The 21,765-nt window shown below is 54.6% G+C and overlaps 1 protein-coding gene across 1 annotated transcript in view; it reads right to left on the bottom strand.

Moving 5' to 3' along the window:
* Nucleotides 1-1,572: 1,572 nt before the first annotated feature.
* The window catches only part of NYNRIN (NYN domain and retroviral integrase containing), a 20,510-nt gene continuing 317 nt past the window's right edge, over nucleotides 1,573-21,765 (bottom strand). Inside the window, exons 2-8 of the mRNA XM_024753187.1 lie at nucleotides 13,357-14,000; nucleotides 11,720-13,252; nucleotides 10,656-10,786; nucleotides 10,419-10,515; nucleotides 6,598-6,699; nucleotides 6,275-6,376; nucleotides 1,573-5,066 (exon numbers count right to left, since the gene is read on the bottom strand). Coding sequence (XP_024608955.1) covers nucleotides 2,225-5,066; nucleotides 6,275-6,376; nucleotides 6,598-6,699; nucleotides 10,419-10,515; nucleotides 10,656-10,786; nucleotides 11,720-13,252; nucleotides 13,357-14,000 — 5,451 coding nt within the window. The 3' untranslated portion in view covers nucleotides 1,573-2,224. The remainder of the gene's footprint in view (nucleotides 5,067-6,274; nucleotides 6,377-6,597; nucleotides 6,700-10,418; nucleotides 10,516-10,655; nucleotides 10,787-11,719; nucleotides 13,253-13,356; nucleotides 14,001-21,765) is intronic.

The following is a 21,765-nucleotide window of genomic DNA, read 5'->3' as shown; positions in this document are numbered from 1 at the left end:
GTAGGGAGAGAGAGGTTGAGCTGTATCACTACCTGGGCGCTGGTCTCCTCGGTAAAATAAGAGCTCAGGGGCTTCCCTGGTGGCGCAGTGGTTGAGAGTCCGCCTGCCGATGCGGGGGACGCGGGTTCGTGCCCTGGTCCGGGAAGATCCCACATGCCACGGAGCGGCTGGGCCCATGAGCCATGGCCGCTGAGCCGGCGCGTCCGGAGCCTGTGCTCCGCAACGGGAGAGGCCACAACAGTGAGAGGCCCGCGTACCGCAAAAAAATAATAATAAATAAGAGCTCAGGTCAGATGTACTTGGAAAGTTACTATCCAGGCTGCCAAATCTGCAAGTCTGCCTGGAAAACATGCAGCACCCATGCCCCACAACTGCCTCCCACCCTCCTCATAATTGAGGCTACAGCTAAAAGAAAAAAAAAAATTTTTTTAACTGGATATTAGCTCCATTTTGATCCATTTATTGACAAATCAAATGGGGGAGAAAAGGTCACCAAAAGGGGTATAAGGTCATAAATGTGGTTAACGGGGAATGGATACAGCACTGAGGAGGAAGAATGAGTTGAACAGACCATCAGAGGGAGGAAGAGGAAAGAGGTATCTGCTAAAAACCCCACACTCACCTTTCAATTTGTCAGCTGTCACCCAATCATTCTTTCCTGGACAGAATTAACAGCTAGAAATGGTTTGAGGGCAACACCTAAGTGGTTTATCTGCAAGATCTGGGAGATGAGCTGGAGGGAAGATGGGTATAAGATTTTGAGACCTTCTCTCACTTGAACCCCATCTGTGGTGAACAGAGAATCAGCAAGCTTAATCCTGGTCCCAGCTCAGCCGCCAACTATCTCTGTGACTTCGGGCAAGTCACTTGCCCTCTCTGGGCCTCTTTCCTCGGCTGTAAAACAAGCTAATTGGACTCAGTGGCAGGCTCTACTCTGGCTCTAGCAATGTCAAGCGTTTTCGCAACTGGAGCTAGGCCAGGAGACTGGCTCAGTTTTGGAGAAATAAAACTACTTAGAGGCCCAGCCAGAGTGACCCAGTGCTGGTCTCCACCTGGACCCCCCTCTGTCGGTGGCAGCAGCCATTCGGAGGGAGAGTGAAGGCTCACACCTGTGAGAAACGCACTCTTGTAGCGAGAGATCTTTGCAGAGCGGCTCTGGGGGAGGCCGGGATTCTCTCTACCCAGAAGGCAGGGTCCAGGGGACTAGGGTGGGGTCTGGGGAATCCAAACAGAGCAGTCGTACACTATGTAGGGTCTGGGGATGCAGGGTACGGTGGCAGTGAGAGGAGCGGGCTGCGGGGTGGGATTGGGAGGTAGAGTCACGCCAGCACCTCACCCTGTGCCAGACCGCTCATTTCAGTCACCCTCCCCCTGAAGCCGAGGCCTGGGCCCCTTGGTCTAGTCGAAGCAGCTCTTCAGGTAGAGATGCCACACTTGGCATCGAGATCCTTGACTCCTGTGGGCTCGATATCATCGAAGCCGGGGTCAGGGAGCATCTCCATTGGCTGGAGTCAAATGAGGTAGGCTGACTCCGTCTCCCCCTTGCCCTTCCCATGCTGACGGGCAGGATGCACCTACAGGATGGCTGACCGGCCGTCCTCCCACCCCAGTTCCGAGCCTCGAGGCCCAGGACTGCCAGCCTTTCCTTAACAGCTGGGCAGGCCTAGCCTGGCCTGAGAAAGTGAACCGTGAGATGAGGGACGGGCTGCCTCTCCACAGCCCGCATGGATTTGGGTCAGCTGTGACAGATTCAAGGGCAAAGGGTCCCCAGTCAGGGACAACAATCTGGGGAGGAGCCCACAGTCGAGGTTTCTGTTTGAGAGGGGAATGCGGTTTTGATTCTGAGGTCCAGAGACACACTGCTTCATGGCAAAGACAGCCAGAAATAAGATTCTGGGCTACGTGTGTATATGTATACGTTCATCTGGGGAGAGACATTGAACCCGGCCTGCCCCAGGAAGGGATACCTGCCAGGGTAAAATTGTCAGAGGGCCACATCTGACAGCCTTTAGCAGATTCTCCCAATACCCCACACTGGGCATGTTTCCATGGGGACGCTGGTCCCCAGTTCAAGGCGGTTCAGCAAAGCTTTATGAAGTAACTTCTCTACAAAAGGCACAATGAAGGGCCCCCAGGGGGCTGTGAGAGCATTGCTGGGGTTAAGGGGAGGCCTAGCAGCAGAAGCCCAGGACCCTGGGGCGGGGGACTCCCCCACAGCTCCAGCTCACTGCTCCAAGACCTTGAAGGACAGCGGGGTGCCACTCTTGGCAAAGGTCTTCATCAGACTGCTAGGATAGATGCACCCAAGCTTCTCTGGGGTGGGGAAGCCCCAGACCCTGTAGAGGGACAGGCTCAGCCGGTCCCCGATATAGAAGGGACCCACCCACTTGGCGCTGCTGCCGTTCCTGGGGAGGGACAGCAAGAGGACCTGGTCACCCACATTCCACTCCTTCTCCTGGCTCTCCCGCTTGAAACGCCTATTCTCAGCCTTTTCACTCGTCTTCTCAGCCACCCTCCAGTGGAGCTCCAGCAGCTCCCCCATCAGCTGTAGCAGGAAGACATCCATCTTGAGCCCTTCGATGTTTGCACTGCTCATCTCCCACCACAGGGGCTCGGTCAGCCTCTCCTCGCCCCCCGTCAGGATCTGGAATGGCGTGGCCTGGCTGCAGGAGGCCCTGAAGGCCAAGTGCAGCAAGGGCAGGGAAGCCGCCCACTTCTTGCCATGCAGGAAGATGAACTCCTTGAGGGCCCTCTTGAATTCCCAGTAGGCCCCGGAGCTCGTCAGGCAGGGGAACTGGAGGTCCCTACTCAAGGAGGCCACCTGGGCTCCCAGGGCCAGCCCACAGCTTACCAGGACATGGCGGGCAAACTGGGGGCCCTGGGCGGCCTCCAGCCTCACCGGAACACCCCACCTCGCGAACAAGTGCTGAAGCAGCACCTGGGCCACAGCCATGTGTGTGTAGGGCTTCAGCGGGAATGCCTCTACCCACCTGGTGTTGGGGTCAGCCACAATCAGCGCGTGCTTGTGGCCCTCCTCGCTGACAGTGACTGGGCCCACCACCTCTATCTGCAGGTTGGACCAGGGGGCGGTGGACCTGAGGGGCCACAGGGACTCAATAACCTTCAACTCACTGCCTATGAGATTCCGGGGGATACAGAACAAGCAGCTCCTACAGTAATCTCTCACGTGCTCCTGCATGCCCGGCCACCATCCCAGCAACCGCAGCTTCTTGTAGGTCTCCTCGGGCCTCTGGTGGGCCCCCATGGGGAGGTCGTGCACAGCAAAAATCAGATCCCTCCGGAGCTGTCTCGGGACTACCCAGACCCGGGGCCTCTTGTCTCCCTTGAACATAAGCAGGCCGCTCTCTTTGTCGAGGCTGAGGGAGTTAAAGGCAGAACTGAAGGGTGAGGAGCTGGATAACTTCTGCCCGGCCTGCAGCTTGGCAATTGTATCAGCCAGGGTGCCGTCGCTCAGCTGTAATGCCAGCAAGTTGGGCCTCTTGCCCGTGGTACGGGGAGACACCACAGGGACTGGCACATCGTTTGGCAAATTCCACCACTGGCCGGCCCCCTGGGCCCCCTGCTTGGCCAGGGTGTCCACCGTCACAGCAAACAGGGAGCCCCGGTAGGAGGTTCGGTAGATAAACGGAAGGGATGAGAGGCCGGAGGTGAGGGCTATGATGTAGGAGAGCAGGCTTGGGTGAGGTAGCGGAGCCCCGTCGGAGGAGAGGAAGCCCCGAGCCCTCCAGAGAGGAAGGAGCTCCCAGAGGAGGCTGAAGATCCAGTTGCAGTGCGTGAGGAAAACCACGGGCAGGTGGGACTGGCCAAAGCGCTCCAGGCCACAGGCCACGGCCGCCAGGTGGGCATAGGTTGGGGTGTAAGGGGAGCAAGAGAAGGAAAGGGAGACAGGGGGGCTGGTGGGAGATAGAACATAGAGACCGAAGCCAGCACACCACTCATCCTCCCGGTAAAAGCAATACCCCGACATGTGGATGCAGACAAAAGTGGACAGGTCGGAGAAAGGAGGCAGAACCTGGAAAAAACGAGGCATGGAAGCCGCAGGAGTCAGCAGCCGGTTTTCCCCCAGCAGGCCCTGGAGGAGGGTCAATTCCAGTGCTCTCTTGCCCTTGTCCTGTACCAAGAGGGACCATCTGATCAACCATGCTTTGGCAACCCTGTGGCCGTCCCCTGCCGCAGGGTCCACAGTGGTCCGGGAGGCATAGGAAAGGCCCAGGACCACTGGGGTGTCTCCAATGCAGCGGGAAAAATGCTTGAGGGCCCAGGCCATGGCATAGGGACTGTCTCCCCCTGACTGCGGGCCCTCGCTCTCCTCGTCGGGGAGGAGGGGTTTCGAGGTATAGGCTACGGGGTGCTTTCTCCCTGAGCGCTCCTGGTACACAACAGCCGTCAGGGCCACTTGGCTCACCGTCACCTCCAGGCGGAAGGGCAGCTGGGGGTTGGGGGCCGTCAGGCAGAGGGCAGACACCAGACCTCGCTTCAGGGCCAGAAAGGCCTTCTCATGTTCCCAGTCCCACTGCCAGTCCGGCTTCTGCTTGAGGAGCCTGTGCAGGGGCCCCACGAGGGCTTCATAGTCAGGGATGACGTCCCGGTGGGAGTCCATGAATCCCACGAAGAAGGAGAGCGCGGTGAAGTTGCTGGGGATGGTGAGCTGGGCCAGCTGGGCAAGAACCTGCTGGCAGGGAGCCTTCCCATCCCAGGGGATGCCCAGGGAGGGAGAAGGTACCGCCGGCAGGAGATCGATGTCGAGGGCTTCATCCTGGGGGTCGTGCAGGCTGAGGCACCGGAGTATTTCCTCTGAGAGGGAAGAGCACTCAGCCCTGAACACGGACATCAGCGAAGAGTCCAGGTCCTCCTCCTTCTCGGCCGGCTTCTGCATCTCCTGCTCTTCTCCCTGCCTCTCCTCCTTCTCCTCCCTGACTTCTTCCACATTCTGCAGACTCTCCGGGGGCCCAGGGTCAGCCTCCTCACTCAGCTCAGAGACACTGGCAGAGCTGGGAGGAAGGGTCTTCCACACCTTCAGGAAGTTGCCAATGTCAGTGTCCAACCTACACCAAAACAGCAGGACAGAGGAGTCCGATGGAGGAGGTGGGGGACAGCCCGCCCCGAGAGGCCATCCAAGGCGAAACCACATCTGTGGAAGCCCACAGAGCCTCACCCCATTGCTGAGTTTCCCTGAGGCTGGGCCGAGGGCCCGCCTCCAACACGGCACAGCCTCAGAGAGGACCTGCCCGCAGATATTCCCTCCACTCCCAGCATGTGCTGGACGGCAGTGTTAGAGGTTCATCTGGGCTTTGAAGGCTTATCCAATCAAAACCTCATTGACCAAGTGACACGTCCAACCAGTTTTAAGCCAATGGTTTGATAAGAATTAGATGACTGGTACTTCCAGTCGGACTCCAGGATGAGCCAGCCGGGGGAGGTCAAGAGAGGGAAGGAGGCTTGACATGGGGCTTGGGAGCGCACAGCACACAAACCTCGGCCACATCACTTTTCTTCAAACTGGAGAAATGGGACTGAGGGATCTGGCCCGGGAAGCAGTGCCCTGCCCAGAAGGTCCCTGCCGGGCCCAGGGAACTGGGAGGTGAGCAGCGAGGCGGCTCAGAGTGGGTGGAAGCCAGAGGAACTGAGTTACTGCAAATCAGTTCTGCCGGCAGCAGCACAATGACCTTGGGAAAGTACTTGAGTCTCAGATTCCTCGTTTGTAAAACGAGGACAGTGGTCACGTACGTCTAACTCGAGCTGTGAGGATCAAAGTGGGTAAGAAATGTGGAAAAAGTTCTGCTTGGTATATACTCCAGACACAGCTCCCCCTGCACACAATGAAACAAGAACAAGGCGATTCACCGCAGCACCGGTACCAACAGCATAACATGGAAACTGTCGAACGGCCCTCCACAAAAGACCCCATAAACCTGTTGGGCACTCACATAATGGAACAGAGCATGGACATTAAAGCCAGCCACAGGAACTAACATGGCATACATCTGGGAAAAACAATAAAACATGGCGACAAATGCCAGTTGTGGAAGGTTACACATAGTATTGCAGCATGTGTGCACGACTGTGAAACTATAAAACCATATACCAAGTGGGAGTGCAGATGTGGGTGGAAGTACAAAGACCTGAAAAACCCAAATCACTCTGCTCACTATTAAGCACTAGACAAACGTTGGCTAGCACCAAGGGGAAGCTTCCAGTCAGCCCCAGGAGCGGCTGGGAGGCGGGGTGTGGAGGGGGGTGCCTGGCCCATTACCTGTTTGGCTTCTTCAGAAACTCATCCAGAGTGGGGCCATCACGGCCCAGAGGATCGTCGGGCACCATGAAGAGATTCCCCGCAAAAGTGAAGGGCAGCAGGCTGGACCCGGGATGGAGGAGGAAACGTCACAGAGGGGCCCTTGACCCACCCACACCCCACTGCCACCTGGTAGCTCCACAGGGGCTGAGACCCACATCTCCTCCCAGCAGGTGCTGATGAGCACTGCTCCAAGGCCCTTCCCCCTGCCCAAACCCCTCCTGCCAGGGACTGCCCAGCACCCGAGGGGAGGGAGCAGCCCAATCCCCTGGGAGCTGCCTCACCGATCTTTGACCATAAGTTTCTTGGAATTATTCATCAGGACGTGGAGCTGCTCGTTGGTGACGATGATGCCATCTGTCTCTTCCGCCAGCTTTACCATGAACCTGCAGCGAGAGGGGAAGTCGCTAACGACCCAGTACCCAGACCCTCACCTCCCCAGTCCTCTGAGAAAATGAACTTGCAGCTTCCTGTTGAGGTGTCTTGGACAAAAACGCTGCCCTTGATAGCCGGGGAGCCAAGACTCAAGAGCCCATCCTCGTCTATGCAGCCGACTGGGATGTCCACTCGCCCCTGGGAGGGTGAACTGGGATGCACATCCCCCAACTGTATATGCAAACACAGACCCCTATTTTACACATAGGCATTCACATACACAGGCTCAGACACGCACACAGAAAGCCATGCACCTGTCCACATCCATGCATGCATTTTTACTTCTTCGGTTTCCACATCTGTCAAACTAACATAAAATACCTACCCTCTATTGCTGTGAGGATTCACCTGAATGAGACAATACACTAGACACTGAAGTGTCTAGTTCAGTGCCTGCCACACAGCGTGTATCAAGCATTCCATGGTTACTCTTCACCAATGCACAACATTCAGGTACATGCCAAGACACACATACATACATATGGATATGTGTATACACGTATAAAAACACATACCTGAATAGACAAATCCATTTTTCCAAGGGTCACTTCTCGAAAGAGGGCTGTGACCAGGAAAGAAAGCAAAGGCCACCCACTTCTCGGCATTCCCTGCGGAGTGCCATTCTGGCAGCCACGAGCGTGCAATTCCACAAGTGACCAGCAGAGGAGCCTTCTGCAGGAAAGCTACCTTCCCTCAAACCCAGGCCTGAATTTAAAGGCACTTAAAGACCTTACCCAGGGGGGCCAGCTCTTGAAGGAAGGATGCCTGAGCTGCCCTGCCCAGATCTTCCCAGGCTTGAAGGCTGAGTGGGTGCCAGGTCTTGGGGAGGAACAGAACTTCTCCCTGCCTGGCACGGGAGGTGCCTAAGTGGAGGCAAGACCTGGCCTGCTGGACATGGAGTCCAGCCCAGGGTCAGTGACCTGGACAGGGCCTTCTCGGCCCCATCAGAGGCAGCATCACAGGCACCCGTATGAACACTGGTCCTGCAGCCACGCTGGGGAGTGGGTGCTGAGGACTGGCAAGTAGGGAGGCATTCAGGCTTTAGCTAGGAGACAGGGCCGATCTGACTCCATTTTCAGAGCCCAGCCAGGGCTCCAGTCACATACAGCCACACACACATACCTCCTCCCAGGGCCAGGGCTGGTAGGAGGAAAAGACTGCAGAAATTCCTTGAGAAAACCTGAGCTTCAACCCAAACTGGCACCCAAATCAGCTGCTGGGGGAAGCAGCTCGCTTGAAGCACCAGGAGTCACCTGGGCTAGTCCCATCCAAAGAAAGCAGAGCACCCCATACTTCATGGGGGAGAAAGCCTCTTAGCTCAGGTAAATTGGGCTGCAGAGTCCCAAATTCAGGAACACCTCTTGGGTTTGAATAGAGCCGACCTTGGAGCCCTCTCCTCTCTGTGTCTCTCCCTCTGCCTACAGAGGGCCGGTGCACCACACCACCCTCTCTGACATGACCCTCTGACTTATTTGCTTCCATCTCCCCAGAGCAAATGCGGCAAGACTCCACCTGACACACCAGCCCAGCCCAAGCCCCGGGGCCCCACAAGAGAAGGCCTGCAGGCCAGCACACCTATAATCGTAGGTAGTGATCTTCTTGCCGTTCTCGAGCTGAGAGGGGGTGATCGAAAGCATCTTGAGGGAGTGTAGCTTCGTCAAAAAGTGGCTCTCTGGAGGTGAAAGGCAGAAGACAGTGATGGTCAGAGGAAGGGCTAAGTGGAAAAGGCCATGGTGGGGCCAGAAAGGCAAGGAAAAGTAAGGCGTAGAGAGTAAGCCCACTGGAGGGGCTGGGCAGCTGGGGACAGCTCACCTCTCACCCTCCGGTTCTTCTTAAGCTGCCAGGTGGGTACAAACACAGTGACCTCTCGGTGTCCCCGGTTCCAGAAGTACTGCACTGCCATGGCAATGCCCCGGCAGGAGAAGAAGTGCTGGAGGCCATGCCTGGGTTTGGGGGGTGGCGGGTGGGGAGATGGGGGGAATTAGTGAGGTAGCAATTTTCTGCCCTAGGAATGGCCCTGCCTCTCTAACCCTCCCTCAGAGCCAGCCTAGGGCAGCACATCTGGCAATGCCAAGGCATCAGCACCACGTGCACCAACAATGCCCCCTCCCCTCTCACCATCATCAAACAATGAGCACCTACTGGGTCCACTCACCTGCTGTGTGTGTGTGTGTGTGTGTGTGTGCATGTGTGTGTGTGTAGGGGCCTCCAGGGCAAAAGGAAGGAGAAGAGCTCAGTTTAGGACTGGAAGCAAACAAACATTTGCTGACCAGCTGTGTGCTGGGGGTGTGCTCAGCACAGATAACTATTCTGCCGTGTGGGCAAATGAAGCCATCCTGCATGCATTTCTGCTAGCACGTATACAGCAGTAAGTGCTGTGCAGAGAGAGTGATCTCTGAGAGTTGGCATGGTTGGGAAAAGCTTCACAGGGGAGATCAGTGCTGGACCTTAAGGGTTGGGCTAAACATTTGAAAACTGGCCTGAGGTTGACAGACCCCATGCTATGTGAGGCAGGCTGAAATGGGAAGAGCATGGGCCTGGGCAGTGAGCAGATCTGAACCCAAAGGCCAGCTGGGCCCCTTACTGGCTCTGGGACCTTGGTCAAGATTAATCGCTTCTCTGAGCCTGTTTCTGCTTCTATGAGGGAAGGAGAACAGAAACCTACTTTTGAAGGCTGCTGGGATGATTCCATGAACACCACCCAGCATGCAGTTCATTCTGGCAGCCACGAGCGTGCAATTCCACAAGTGACCAGCAGAGGAGCCTTCTGCAGGAAAGCTACCTTCCCTCAAACCCAGGCCTGAATTTAAAGGCACTTAAAGACCTTACCCAGGGGGGCCAGCTCTTGAAGGAAGGATGCCTGAGCTGCCCTGCCCAGATCTTCCCAGGCTTGAAGGCTGAGTGGGTGCCAGGTCTTGGGGAGGAACAGAACTTCTCCCTGCCTGGCACGGGAGGTGCCTAAGTGGAGGCAAGACCTGGCCTGCTGGACATGGAGTCCAGCCCAGGGTCAGTGACCTGGACAGGGCCTTCTCGGCCCCATCAGAGGCAGCATCACAGGCACCCGTATGAACACTGGTCCTGCAGCCACGCTGGGGAGTGGGTGCTGAGGACTGGCAAGTAGGGAGGCATTCAGGCTTTAGCTAGGAGACAGGGCCGATCTGACTCCATTTTCAGAGCCCAGCCAGGGCTCCAGTCACATACAGCCACACACACATACCTCCTCCCAGGGCCAGGGCTGGTAGGAGGAAAAGACTGCAGAAATTCCTTGAGAAAACCTGAGCTTCAACCCAAACTGGCACCCAAATCAGCTGCTGGGGGAAGCAGCTCGCTTGAAGCACCAGGAGTCACCTGGGCTAGTCCCATCCAAAGAAAGCAGAGCACCCCATACTTCATGGGGGAGAAAGCCTCTTAGCTCAGGTAAATTGGGCTGCAGAGTCCCAAATTCAGGAACACCTCTTGGGTTTGAATAGAGCCGACCTTGGAGCCCTCTCCTCTCTGTGTCTCTCCCTCTGCCTACAGAGGGCCGGTGCACCACACCACCCTCTCTGACATGACCCTCTGACTTATTTGCTTCCATCTCCCCAGAGCAAATGCGGCAAGACTCCACCTGACACACCAGCCCAGCCCAAGCCCCGGGGCCCCACAAGAGAAGGCCTGCAGGCCAGCACACCTATAATCGTAGGTAGTGATCTTCTTGCCGTTCTCGAGCTGAGAGGGGGTGATCGAAAGCATCTTGAGGGAGTGTAGCTTCGTCAAAAAGTGGCTCTCTGGAGGTGAAAGGCAGAAGACAGTGATGGTCAGAGGAAGGGCTAAGTGGAAAAGGCCATGGTGGGGCCAGAAAGGCAAGGAAAAGTAAGGCGTAGAGAGTAAGCCCACTGGAGGGGCTGGGCAGCTGGGGACAGCTCACCTCTCACCCTCCGGTTCTTCTTAAGCTGCCAGGTGGGTACAAACACAGTGACCTCTCGGTGTCCCCGGTTCCAGAAGTACTGCACTGCCATGGCAATGCCCCGGCAGGAGAAGAAGTGCTGGAGGCCATGCCTGGGTTTGGGGGGTGGCGGGTGGGGAGATGGGGGGAATTAGTGAGGTAGCAATTTTCTGCCCTAGGAATGGCCCTGCCTCTCTAACCCTCCCTCAGAGCCAGCCTAGGGCAGCACATCTGGCAATGCCAAGGCATCAGCACCACGTGCACCAACAATGCCCCCTCCCCTCTCACCATCATCAAACAATGAGCACCTACTGGGTCCACTCACCTGCTGTGTGTGTGTGTGTGTGTGTGTGTGCATGTGTGTGTGTGTAGGGGCCTCCAGGGCAAAAGGAAGGAGAAGAGCTCAGTTTAGGACTGGAAGCAAACAAACATTTGCTGACCAGCTGTGTGCTGGGGGTGTGCTCAGCACAGATAACTATTCTGCCGTGTGGGCAAATGAAGCCATCCTGCATGCATTTCTGCTAGCACGTATACAGCAGTAAGTGCTGTGCAGAGAGAGTGATCTCTGAGAGTTGGCATGGTTGGGAAAAGCTTCACAGGGGAGATCAGTGCTGGACCTTAAGGGTTGGGCTAAACATTTGAAAACTGGCCTGAGGTTGACAGACCCCATGCTATGTGAGGCAGGCTGAAATGGGAAGAGCATGGGCCTGGGCAGTGAGCAGATCTGAACCCAAAGGCCAGCTGGGCCCCTTACTGGCTCTGGGACCTTGGTCAAGATTAATCGCTTCTCTGAGCCTGTTTCTGCTTCTATGAGGGAAGGAGAACAGAAACCTACTTTTGAAGGCTGCTGGGATGATTCCATGAACACCACCCAGCATGCAGTAGCCCCTCAACATGTACCACTTCCCTCCCATCTTTCCCCCATTTGAACCCCATGTCACCTGTATACAGAGGTCAAGAAAAGACGCCCACAGTCTATCACCCCAGGGACACCCTGCCCGAGCTCCCCAGCATCCCCAGCCCACCCCAGGTCCGTGGCTACTCACACCATGGCCACGCTGCTGCCGTCAATGACCACTCGCCTCAACCCCTGGTTCCCGGGTTCTTCTGACAGGTTCAGCTCAAAGGGTGTATTCAGGGCCTCGTGGTACCTCTGGAAGCTGGTTACTGTGCTGTTCGCCTGTGGGTGGCGAGGCGGCTGCCTCGGAGCCCCCTCCCAAGCCCCTAGGAGTCCCTCCACCTGAGGTTGGCGCTTACGACTGGGAGCCAAAGTGCCGCTGGACTGGGGCCCCTGCCTTCCAGCTTCCCCCTGGCCCTTCAGGAAGGAAGCACTGCCCCTCGACGAAGGCTGGCCCTCACTTGGGAATTTGGCTGCATCCGGGGCTGGCCCTGGATCTGTGGGTGCCTTCTGAGCTGCAGGCATTTTCAGAGCTCGGCAAGTTTTGGGAGCTGTAGACCCTGTTTTAGCTGTAGTCCCAGTCTGGGCTCTGGATGTTTGGGGACCCGCAGGTGATGTTTTTGCTGCATGCCTTTTCTGAGTTGTGGGAGTTTGGGGAGCTGCAGGCCCCATTTGAGCTGCTGGTGCCAGTTCACCCACAGCTGCCTTTTGTGCTGTGGGCACCACTTGAGCTGCTGGCTTTGTGGAAGCCAAAGGCACTTTGGGGGCTGCAGGTTCTTCATGGACTGCCGGCATAATCTGGGTTTCAGGCACTTTGGGGGCTTCAGGCAGCACGGGATTTGTGGGTGGGGTTTGAGCTGTGGGCACCGCTGCAGCCGTGGGCACTTTGAGGGTTTCAGGCACTGTTTGAGGTTCAGGTCCTGAAGGAGCTGTCAGCCCCCCTTGAGTGGCGGGCCTCCCCTGAGCAGTAGGCACCCCTTGCCCTGTGGAGGGCCTTGGAAACGGCCTCTCTTCGGGTTCCTTACAATCCCACTGCATATTTCCTCGATCCCCCGGCTCACTTCCAGCTTGGAGTTGGGGTGTAGAGGTCAAAGGTGGCCCTATCTGTGGAAGTCCTGGGCTAGCCTTGTCCGTTACCCCTGAGCCTCCTGAGACCACCAATAAACTCATGACTCTTTTAGGGGTCTCTGGCCTTGGGCAATTCTGTAGGGCTGCCTCTCCTCCTGGCCCCCCATCTGGTCTACAATCTGGGCTTTCCACACTGGGCAAAGGAACCAGCTCCTTCTGTTTCCATCCCAGATTTAAGGGCAAAGGATTCTGCCCTGGCAGCTTGAACTGAATGGGGCCCAGTGGCCTCTGCCAGAAAGGGAAACTGAAGCAAGCCTGGGACAGGAGCCAGGCCAGGTGGAGAGAATGCAGTTCATTGATCCTCCAGAAGGTTGCAGCAATAGTCCCCGGCCACAAGGGCCCGAAGGCTGGCCCTGGGGTCCAGGACTTCCAGGGCGAGCACATACTCAGGGCTGATACTGGAGGCTGGAGAGGGAGCTTGTCTTCCCCCCTCCGGGCCTGCCGCTGCTGGGACGAGGCTTGTGTGCGGTCCGCAGGGTCCTGGCTGCTGCTGGCTTGTACTGACCCTTCCTCACAAGCACTGTCCGTACCACCTTGGTTGTTGGAACCAACCCTGGAGGAAACCCAAGTTTGTTGGAAAGGTGGTAAGGCCAGTTAGGTCCCAAACTCTTTCCCTGGGGTTGGGCAGAGAAGCCAAACGGATTCTCCAGAACTTACCGTACCAGCTGGTTTGCTGTCTCCAGCTGAGCGTGCTGGCCTGGGATGAGGGCCCCCATGGCACCTAGGCTGGTTAACCTTTTTGAATTTTCTGGGCTCCCCATCTCCAGAAAAGGCCCAGGACCGTCTCCCGTGGACACCATGGCTGGACCTTCCTTCTGCTGGTGGGTTGGGCAGATCAGGAGCTCGGGGTCCGAGCGGGAGTCGGAGGTGCCAATGCAGCCGAGCCACTGGATGATGTCCTCCTTGCCCGCAGCATCCCGCACCAGGCTCAGCAGCAGTTCCTGGACTGCTGCGGGCAGCTGCAGCAGGTCCCCTGCGTACTGGTCACCACGGATCCAGACCAGAGCCCCAAAAGCCCGGGTCACCTCGGCTTCCCAGATGCCCCGGGGGGTGAGCAGAGGGGCAGGGCCCCAGCGCAGCCGCCCTACCAGCTCCTCCAGCCAGTTCTGGGTCATGATGAAAGACTCGGTCAGCCCGCCCACCATCAGGGAGCCTGGCGGACCAGGCACCAGGTAGGCCAGCGTGCTCCAGCACAGGCAGTCCAAGAAGAGGCCCTGGGCCCCAAGGAAGGCGCAGTGCAGGGCCGCCGGGTAGCGGACCTCCTTCCACAGCTCCGGGCTGCACAGGCCCTTCAGATACTCCTGAAGCCAGTGGGGAGAGCACAAAGGAAGCCAGCCGTTATGGGCCTGCCACTGGCACTCACTCCCCTCACAAGCACATGCCTTGCCCCTGCCCATCATAAGCCAAATGACACCCCCGGCCCAACAGTCTCTCCCTGGTCCTGACTCCTCACACACTCATTGGGGGGGGGGGGGGGGGAGGGAGGGCAAGCACCTGGGCTTGGAGTCAAGGGCCCTGGTTCTAGTTCCAACCTGACCTCAGTAGGTTAAGGTTACTGTGGGAAATTTGTCATCTTCTCAGGGCCTCAGTCTCCTCACCTATAAAATGATGGATTAAATTAGATACTCCTAAGGTCCAGTCCTACCCTGGCGTTCTAGAATTGTGAAATAGCTGGGGGGAGGGGGATGGCACATTACTGAGTACCCTCCACGTGCCAGGAGCTTATGTGACCTGGAGCAGGTTATCTACCGTCCTTATGCCTACGTTTCCTCACCTGTAAAATGGGGATAATGGTTCCCACCTCATTAGGCTATTATGAAGCTTCAGTGAGATAATACAAAAGAAGTGCTTAGCTTATGCCTGGCACAGCCTATTCCCATTTTGCAGGCTCAGAAAGGCTCTATTGCTGACCCAAGGACACACAGCTAGAGAGTGACTGGGTAAGGACCACAGCCCACATCCATCTGACTCTGAAAGCAGAGCTCTTTCCACATCCTTGGGCTGCCTACACAGTGACTCCAGGGTAATCCACTGAGATTCTGGTTAATCCCCCTGCAGAAGGTCTCCGGCACAACCTGTACCTGTAACCATGGTAACTCTGTTGCCCGGAGGGGACAGAGGAAAAGGTAAGTCGCTGGGCCAGTATCCAGGGGATCCCCACAGATACGCACAATGGCTGAACCAGAAGGGAAGCCTCTGGCCATCTGGGCACCAGGTCCTTGTGTTTCCAGGGCTCACACACTCAGTCTTTAGCAGTCACTGGGACAGGAGAGGTTGGGTTCCTCCACTCTATGGCTGAGCTCCACCAGCATGACCCCATGAGCTCCAAGGAACCATGGGCACTCCCTCTTAATCAGCCAACCCTTGATGACTGTATTAGCCCTCAAGTCCCTCCTCATGCCTGTGTCAGTGACAGTCATCCCTCTTCCCACTTCCCCATGACAGTTCCATTACGGAACAAATGCTCCATTTTGGATCTCCAGCAGCCAGCCCAAGGACCGCTCTGGCCCCTCTGCTCGGTACCCAGACCATCCTTCCCTGCTCAGGCCTGAGCTTATCTCTGCCACATGGCCAGGCTATGGACATCCAACACCTTCCCCAAAGGGCCTAAGGTACACCCAGGCACTTAGGCCCATGTCTAACCCCTTTTCAGTCAGTCCAAAATCAGCTCAAACTCTGATAGACATCCCAAGCCAACCCCTCCCACCCAGAACCTCAGCTGGTCTGCACTGCCTGGCAAGGGTGAATCTGACCAGGTGGAATAACTCTCATAGACCTGAACAAACTCCCCCACCCCATGCACCCCACGTTCTAACTACATGAAAACAATATGTAAAAATGAAGAGATGTGCTCGGGAAGAAGATGGTGGGTGGTTTCTTTCTCCTTCTGCAAAGACCTTAAAATATTCATTGTTCCATTAACCGTCCATATTTTTAAACAAAAAGATATATTGGAAATGAGATAATTTTCAAAATAATAAATCTGAACTGCTATTTATTGAATACTTACTATGTACCAGGCTCTTTACATACATCAGCTCATTGGTTCCTCTCTCAGCCCTATAAGGAAATTACTATTATCCCCATTTTAGGTGAGCAAGGGAGGGCACATGTCCGAGGTCACACAGGTCGTAGGCTGGGACACTTAGGCACTCTGACTCCGAAGTCTGGGGTCTTAACCATGATGCTGTCTATACTTTAGGGCAAAAACCGATATGGAAACAACAGGCATTTACATCCAGAAAATATCTGAAGCAATTTTCCTGCTTAAAGCCCACCCAGACCTTTTTCTCCAAAAGGAGAAAAAATAGAGAAGAGGCAGGAACAAAATTTTTCAACTTGTAAGTTAAATAAAAACAATACCACCAGGTAGTTTACTACTGCTCTATACTTGATCAAACCTGACTTAGGATTCTCCTTTCTCATAAGTCAGTTGCTATACATCGTCTGCTTTCCAGAACCACCCCAAATTACACCGCAGAATACTCAAAAAGCTCAAAAAAATGGCAGCACCAAGAAACTCTGGAATTGGGAATGAAAGAGAATATTTTTTAAAAGGTGAACTAAGATAAAGTTGTTTGAGGAGCAGTGAGATCTGGGAGCCCACCCACCCCTCTACACAAAGGCTGAGCAAGTACCTCCCTACCCACTGGAGTTTGTTCTGTAGAAAGTAAAAGACAAAGTCTTAGGATCAGAGGTTGATCAGCATACCTGAGGGTGTGGGTACCATAAAAATCATGAAGGAAGAGAGGAAGGCCAGTAGTGAGGTCTACAGTGAGTGCTGAGTGCAGAGAAACTCATTCTTCCCATATAGAGACTCTGCAATAGTAACTGATGATGGATGAAGACAGATACTCACACAGAGGGGTCTCACTGGGGCACCTCAGAGCAGTGGAGGAAACTACAAACTTCCAGAGAGAAAAAAAACTTCTCATACAAAGGACCAGGGACCAAGAATAGCTTCAGATATCCCTAAAGCAAGAAGTCAATGGATTAAAGCCTTCTCATTTCTTTTTTTTTTTTTTTTTTTTGGGGGGGGTACGCGGGCCTCTCACCACTGGGGCCCCTCCCACCGCGGAGCACAGGCTCCGGACGCACAGGCCCAGCGGCCATGGCTCAGGGGCCCAGCCGCTCCGCGGCACGTGGGACCCTCCAGGACCGGGGCACGAACCCGCGTCCCCTGCATCGGCAGGCGGACGCCCAACCACTGCGCCACCAGGGAAGCCCAATGCCTTCTCATTTCTGAAGGAAAATAATTTTCCATGTATAATTTGATACCAGCCAAATTGTCAATCAAGTGACCATCAGAAATGCATGTATGCAAGCCCAAGAGTTTACCTCCTATTAAAACCTTTCTCAGGAAGCTACTAGAGAGCGTTTTCCAGCAAATCAAGAAAAGAAACCAAGAAAGGAGACCCAACATAAAAAAAAAGCAAAAAGAATCTCCAGGAAGATTGTGGAGAGAAATCTCAGAATGTATTCATCCATTCAATGGACACTACTGAGCACCTACTACCTGTCAGGCACTGTTCTAGGAGGCACAGAGGACGACGAGCTCAGATTGGAGAGTGGGACTCCAGAATCAACATGCTTGTTTCAGCACCATCTTTCTAACTTGGTGACGCTACTGAAGGACGTGCTCCACCAACTCAAGACAAAGACACAGCGTCCAGGAAACGAGGTATCTAACAAGGAAAAAAGGCAAGAGGATGCCAAGAATGACAGCAAACGGGAGTCTCAGGATGACAGCTGTGCAGTCCTGACCAGACAGAAAGAAGGCTGCCCCCAGGAAAAAATCTGGAACTGACAGACCATCTTGAATCGATAGATTGTTCTTGTAGAAAATTGTAGTGAGAAGCTACTGAAAGTTATAAGAATTAGCAATGGGTACAAAGGAAAACAAGCAAACTGGAAAGGAGTTGAGTTCTTTACCTCAGGGAAATTGAAAAGTAAGGGAGAAAACCTAATGATAGGGGCTTCCCTGGTGGCGCAGTGGTTGAGGGTCCACCTGCCCATGCGGGGGATGCGGGTTCGTGCCCCGGTCCGGGAAGATCCCACATGCCATGGAGTGGCTGGGCCCGTGGGCCATGGCCGCTGAGCCTGCGCGTCCGGAGCCTGTGCTCCGCAACGGGAGAGGCCACAACAGCGAGAGGCCCGCGTACAGCAAAAAAAAAAAAAAAACTAATCATAGTACACTTCAACACTTAGATGTAGATGATATTTGCAAGGGCATAATGTTGCAAATACTAAATACAGATTTAACAGAAAAATGAAATATAACTATACTGGGAAGAAAAAAGGGATGGCAAGATAAGGGAGATAAATCCTCATCTATAATTAATAGAAAGGAAAAAGATATCTAAAATTGATTAATCAAAAGATATAGTAGCTACATATTTTTTTAGGAATGTGGAGGTGTAGAAATGCCAGAGCAGATATTTTCTACGGGGAAGAGCACTGAAGAGGGAGTTGGCAGGGACAAGGCAAGGAATCACTGTGTTATACTGTGAGCATTTTAAAAATTATTGGACTTTTAAATTACGTATTATTTTGAAAAAAGAAAAATTAAGTTTAAAATAAAGGACAAGTATAATGTGCCCACAACACAATTAGACAGGCTGGTACGTGTTTAACAATCATCCAGTCATGGGGGAAATAGTCCCAATTTGTAGCATTTGCCAATTTCTGCGGTGTAAATACTCCTTCCATGGTTGATTTCAAACTACCAACAGGACTCCACTGGCTCAAAAACTTCCTGAATTTTCAACGATGGGTCAGCAGGAGTTGGTTCCAGCACAACCCTGGCCACTACCAGCTTCCATGGTACTGCTCAGTCATTGTGGGCCAGGGACAGATCAACTTCCACCTGACAGGAAAGCCCAAAGTCAGCAAACCACACCCTGTCCCACAGCTCCCCACCCCAACCTCTGGCTCCCCATCACCTCCCTCCCTCCATCGTGTCCAAAAAGGGGAGAATCAAGCTGTCACCTGTCCCCTCTGCCCCAGACCCTTCTTTGCATCGTTGCCAAGGAGGACAAAAGAGCTGAGCAGGGCTCGTCTCTGGGCAACTTTGATCATTAGTAAAAACCCTCCTCTCCACTCTGAGGTGAGGCTGATTTCACCTCAGAAAGGCCAGGCCTCCCCAGTCTTTCTTTTTCTGCCTAGGGATGTGATTTCCAGCAATGTCTTCATTATTTTTTAAATCCCACCACAAGAAAACTACTTAAAGGCACTTCCGAGTTCTACAGAGTTTTTCCTGGAAAACCAGTGCATATAATGTAGAAAACACCCGGGCTCTTCTCCAGAGAAGCCTGTATCCTTCTTGACCCCTCCTCCCCTCACAGACAAGACACCCCCATCCATCACCCCTTCCCCATCCTACAACCTCCAGTCTCACTGAGCCCTCTCTGCCAGCTGGCCTGCGTATATTAGGCCATTATCCAGGTGTGTGATTCTGTGCCCCTACAGCTGGGATTGGGGTCAGCCACAGCACCTCCACATGGAAACCACAAGACATCCTTATACATGGGAAATTTTCCTGTATCAGATTGTTGGGCCTTAGGAAACATTTAATCCAAGCTTCTCACTTTGCAAACAAGGAGAGCGAGACTCAGAGAGGGAAAAGAGCTCATTCTAAGTTATACAGCTAGTTACAGAAACAATAACTGATATCTCTACTCTGTAACTCTCCACATTTGTGCAAGTCCATAAGAACGCCTTATTTCAATTGACTCTCACAACTGTGCCATGAAGTGGGTATTATCATATTGTTTTATAGATGAGGAAATAGGCTTAAGAGAAGGTCAATGATTTGACCGAGGTCAGCCAGTTAGAAGGTAGCAAACCCCAACCTCCAACTCTCTCCACCACAACCCTCTGTCCCAGCAGTAACTTGGTGACAGCAAATTGCACCCAGATCTCCTAACTTCTGGAACAAAACCTTATCCTCCCCACCTTCCCTGCTCTCCTGCTCCAAAAATCTCTTCTTTCTGCTCATTCTGAGCAATAAGGGAGGGAGTTACCCAGAACCCCTCATGTTGTTTCCATCTTAAATCATGCTTTTCCCCGGGGGAAGACAGAGGGGAAAGAGATGATAAGATGGGGGGAATGGGGCTTCCCTGGTGGCGCAGTGGTTGAGAGTCCGCCTGCCGATGCGGGGGACACGGGTTCGTGCCCCGGTCCGGGAGGATCCCACATGCCGCAGAGCGGCTGGGCCCGTGAGCCATGGCTGCTGAGCCTGTGCGTCCGGAGCCTGTGCTCCGCAACGGGAGAGGCCACAACAGTGAGAGGCCCGTGTACCGAAAAAAAAAAAAAAGATGAGGGGAATGGAGAAAGCCACTGGTTACACTAGCAGGGCCTGAGGTGTGAGGGAAAGCCGGTGGGCCCAGGAACTCTGAGGCAGCAGTGGTAGCAGGAGTAGCCAAGCCTGGAGAAGCTGATGGGGGATGTAAGCGGGGGACAGGCGAGCTAGACACTTCAGAAAGCACCAGTCCCGTAAAAGGGTGAGCAGGTGTATTTCAAATTAACAAAAAGATTAAGAACCCGGGACTTCCCTGGTGGTGCGGTGGCTAAGAATCCGCCTGCCAACGCAGGGCACATGGGTTCAGTCCCTGGTCCTGGAAGATCCCACGTGCCGCGGAGCAACTAAGCCCGTGCGCCACAACTGCTGAGCCTGTGTGCCACAACTACTGAAGCCCTCATGCCTAGAGCCCGTGCTCCTCAACAAGAGAAGCCACTGCAGTGAGAAGTACGTGCACCACAACGAAGAGCAGCCCCCGCTCGCCACAACTAGAGAAAGCCCGCGTGCAGCAACGAAGACCCAATGCAGCCAAAAATAAATAAATAAATAATAAACAAAATCACTCTTACTTAAAAAAAAAAAAAAGATTAAGAACTCAAAACAATCCAAAGGCTCCTCTTGTTAACCTACCCTATGCCAGCTACTGAAAAGTCTCCATCTCAGGGGTTCCTGCACATCTGCTCTCCAGGCAGGAACCCCTCCCCTCCCCCAGTACCTCTGTCAGAACTGGAAAAACCGCTGACGAAGCAGCCTAACAGAGGGGCTGAGGGAGGAACTTTCCAGCCTGCCTGCCCACTGGCCAGCGTGTTCTGGGCCTCCCCGACCCATGGCCTTGACCAAAATTAGGATATTGATAGAGACCCCGCTAGGGAAGGGGTGTGTGTTGGGGTGGGTGGGTGCATGGGGGAGCAGGTGGTCTGGGGCTGAGGGAGGCTATAGCATTCCTACCAGGAAATGATAAGATAAGGGAATCTAGGGGAAGAGGGAGACCTTGGCCACGACTGGGGAGTCAGAGGGAACCTGAGAGGCCCAAGCGGAGGAGAAGCTTATGAGAGAAGCCAGGGCACATGCGATAGAGGCACACTGTGACCTGGCCTGTCCAGCGTCCAGCCCCACACAGCAAGCCCTTTCATCTGAAAGCCCACAGCCCTCCTCCCAGATTCCCACCCATCCCCTAGGGCTGCTGCCTTCCAGGGCTGCTGCAGCCCCACCTCTGAGCCCCTGCAAGAGGCTGCCTAGAGCATCAAGAGTGGGGGGTGCGGAGCCCAGAGCCCTGGGTTCTGGTCCCAGCCCCTGCCACGCCCCACCTACCCGACCCTGAGTGCTCAGGGAGGCCCCTTACCCTCTCCAGCCCCCAATTCCTCATCTGTAAAGTGCCCGCATTAACCTAGAAGCATCTTTAATGGCCCTTCCAGTCCCAGCACTCTGAGAGGCTCCAAGGGGCAGCCCAGGATTTAAGGAGACTTAAAAGGCGGCAGAAAGACCTGGGCCTTCCAGGCTCTTGGTGGAGGACAAAGAGGTATGTTGCACAGACTACAGAAATACAGGACCTTAAGTTGCTCCCCAGATGGAGGAGCAGGCTGTAAGTGCGGGGCCCTGGCCAGGGAAGGCTCACGGGGGGGTCACACGACGCCGAGCCTCTCTCAGCGCACTTGAGGGACAGAAGTGACACGCAGGAGAGGGGTGGGGCAGAAAAGAAAGAAGGAACTAGAGGGAAGGACCCAAGGCTGCAGATCTGGAAAGACAAGAGGATGGCCCAGTACCTG

The sequence above is a fragment of the Neophocaena asiaeorientalis genome, unplaced genomic scaffold (genome assembly GCF_003031525.2).
Source record: "Neophocaena asiaeorientalis asiaeorientalis breed wild unplaced genomic scaffold, Neophocaena_asiaeorientalis_V1.1 scaffold1186, whole genome shotgun sequence".
NCBI classification, from domain to species: domain Eukaryota; kingdom Metazoa; phylum Chordata; class Mammalia; order Artiodactyla; family Phocoenidae; genus Neophocaena; species Neophocaena asiaeorientalis.
This window is presented reverse-complemented; position numbering and strand designations above follow the sequence as displayed.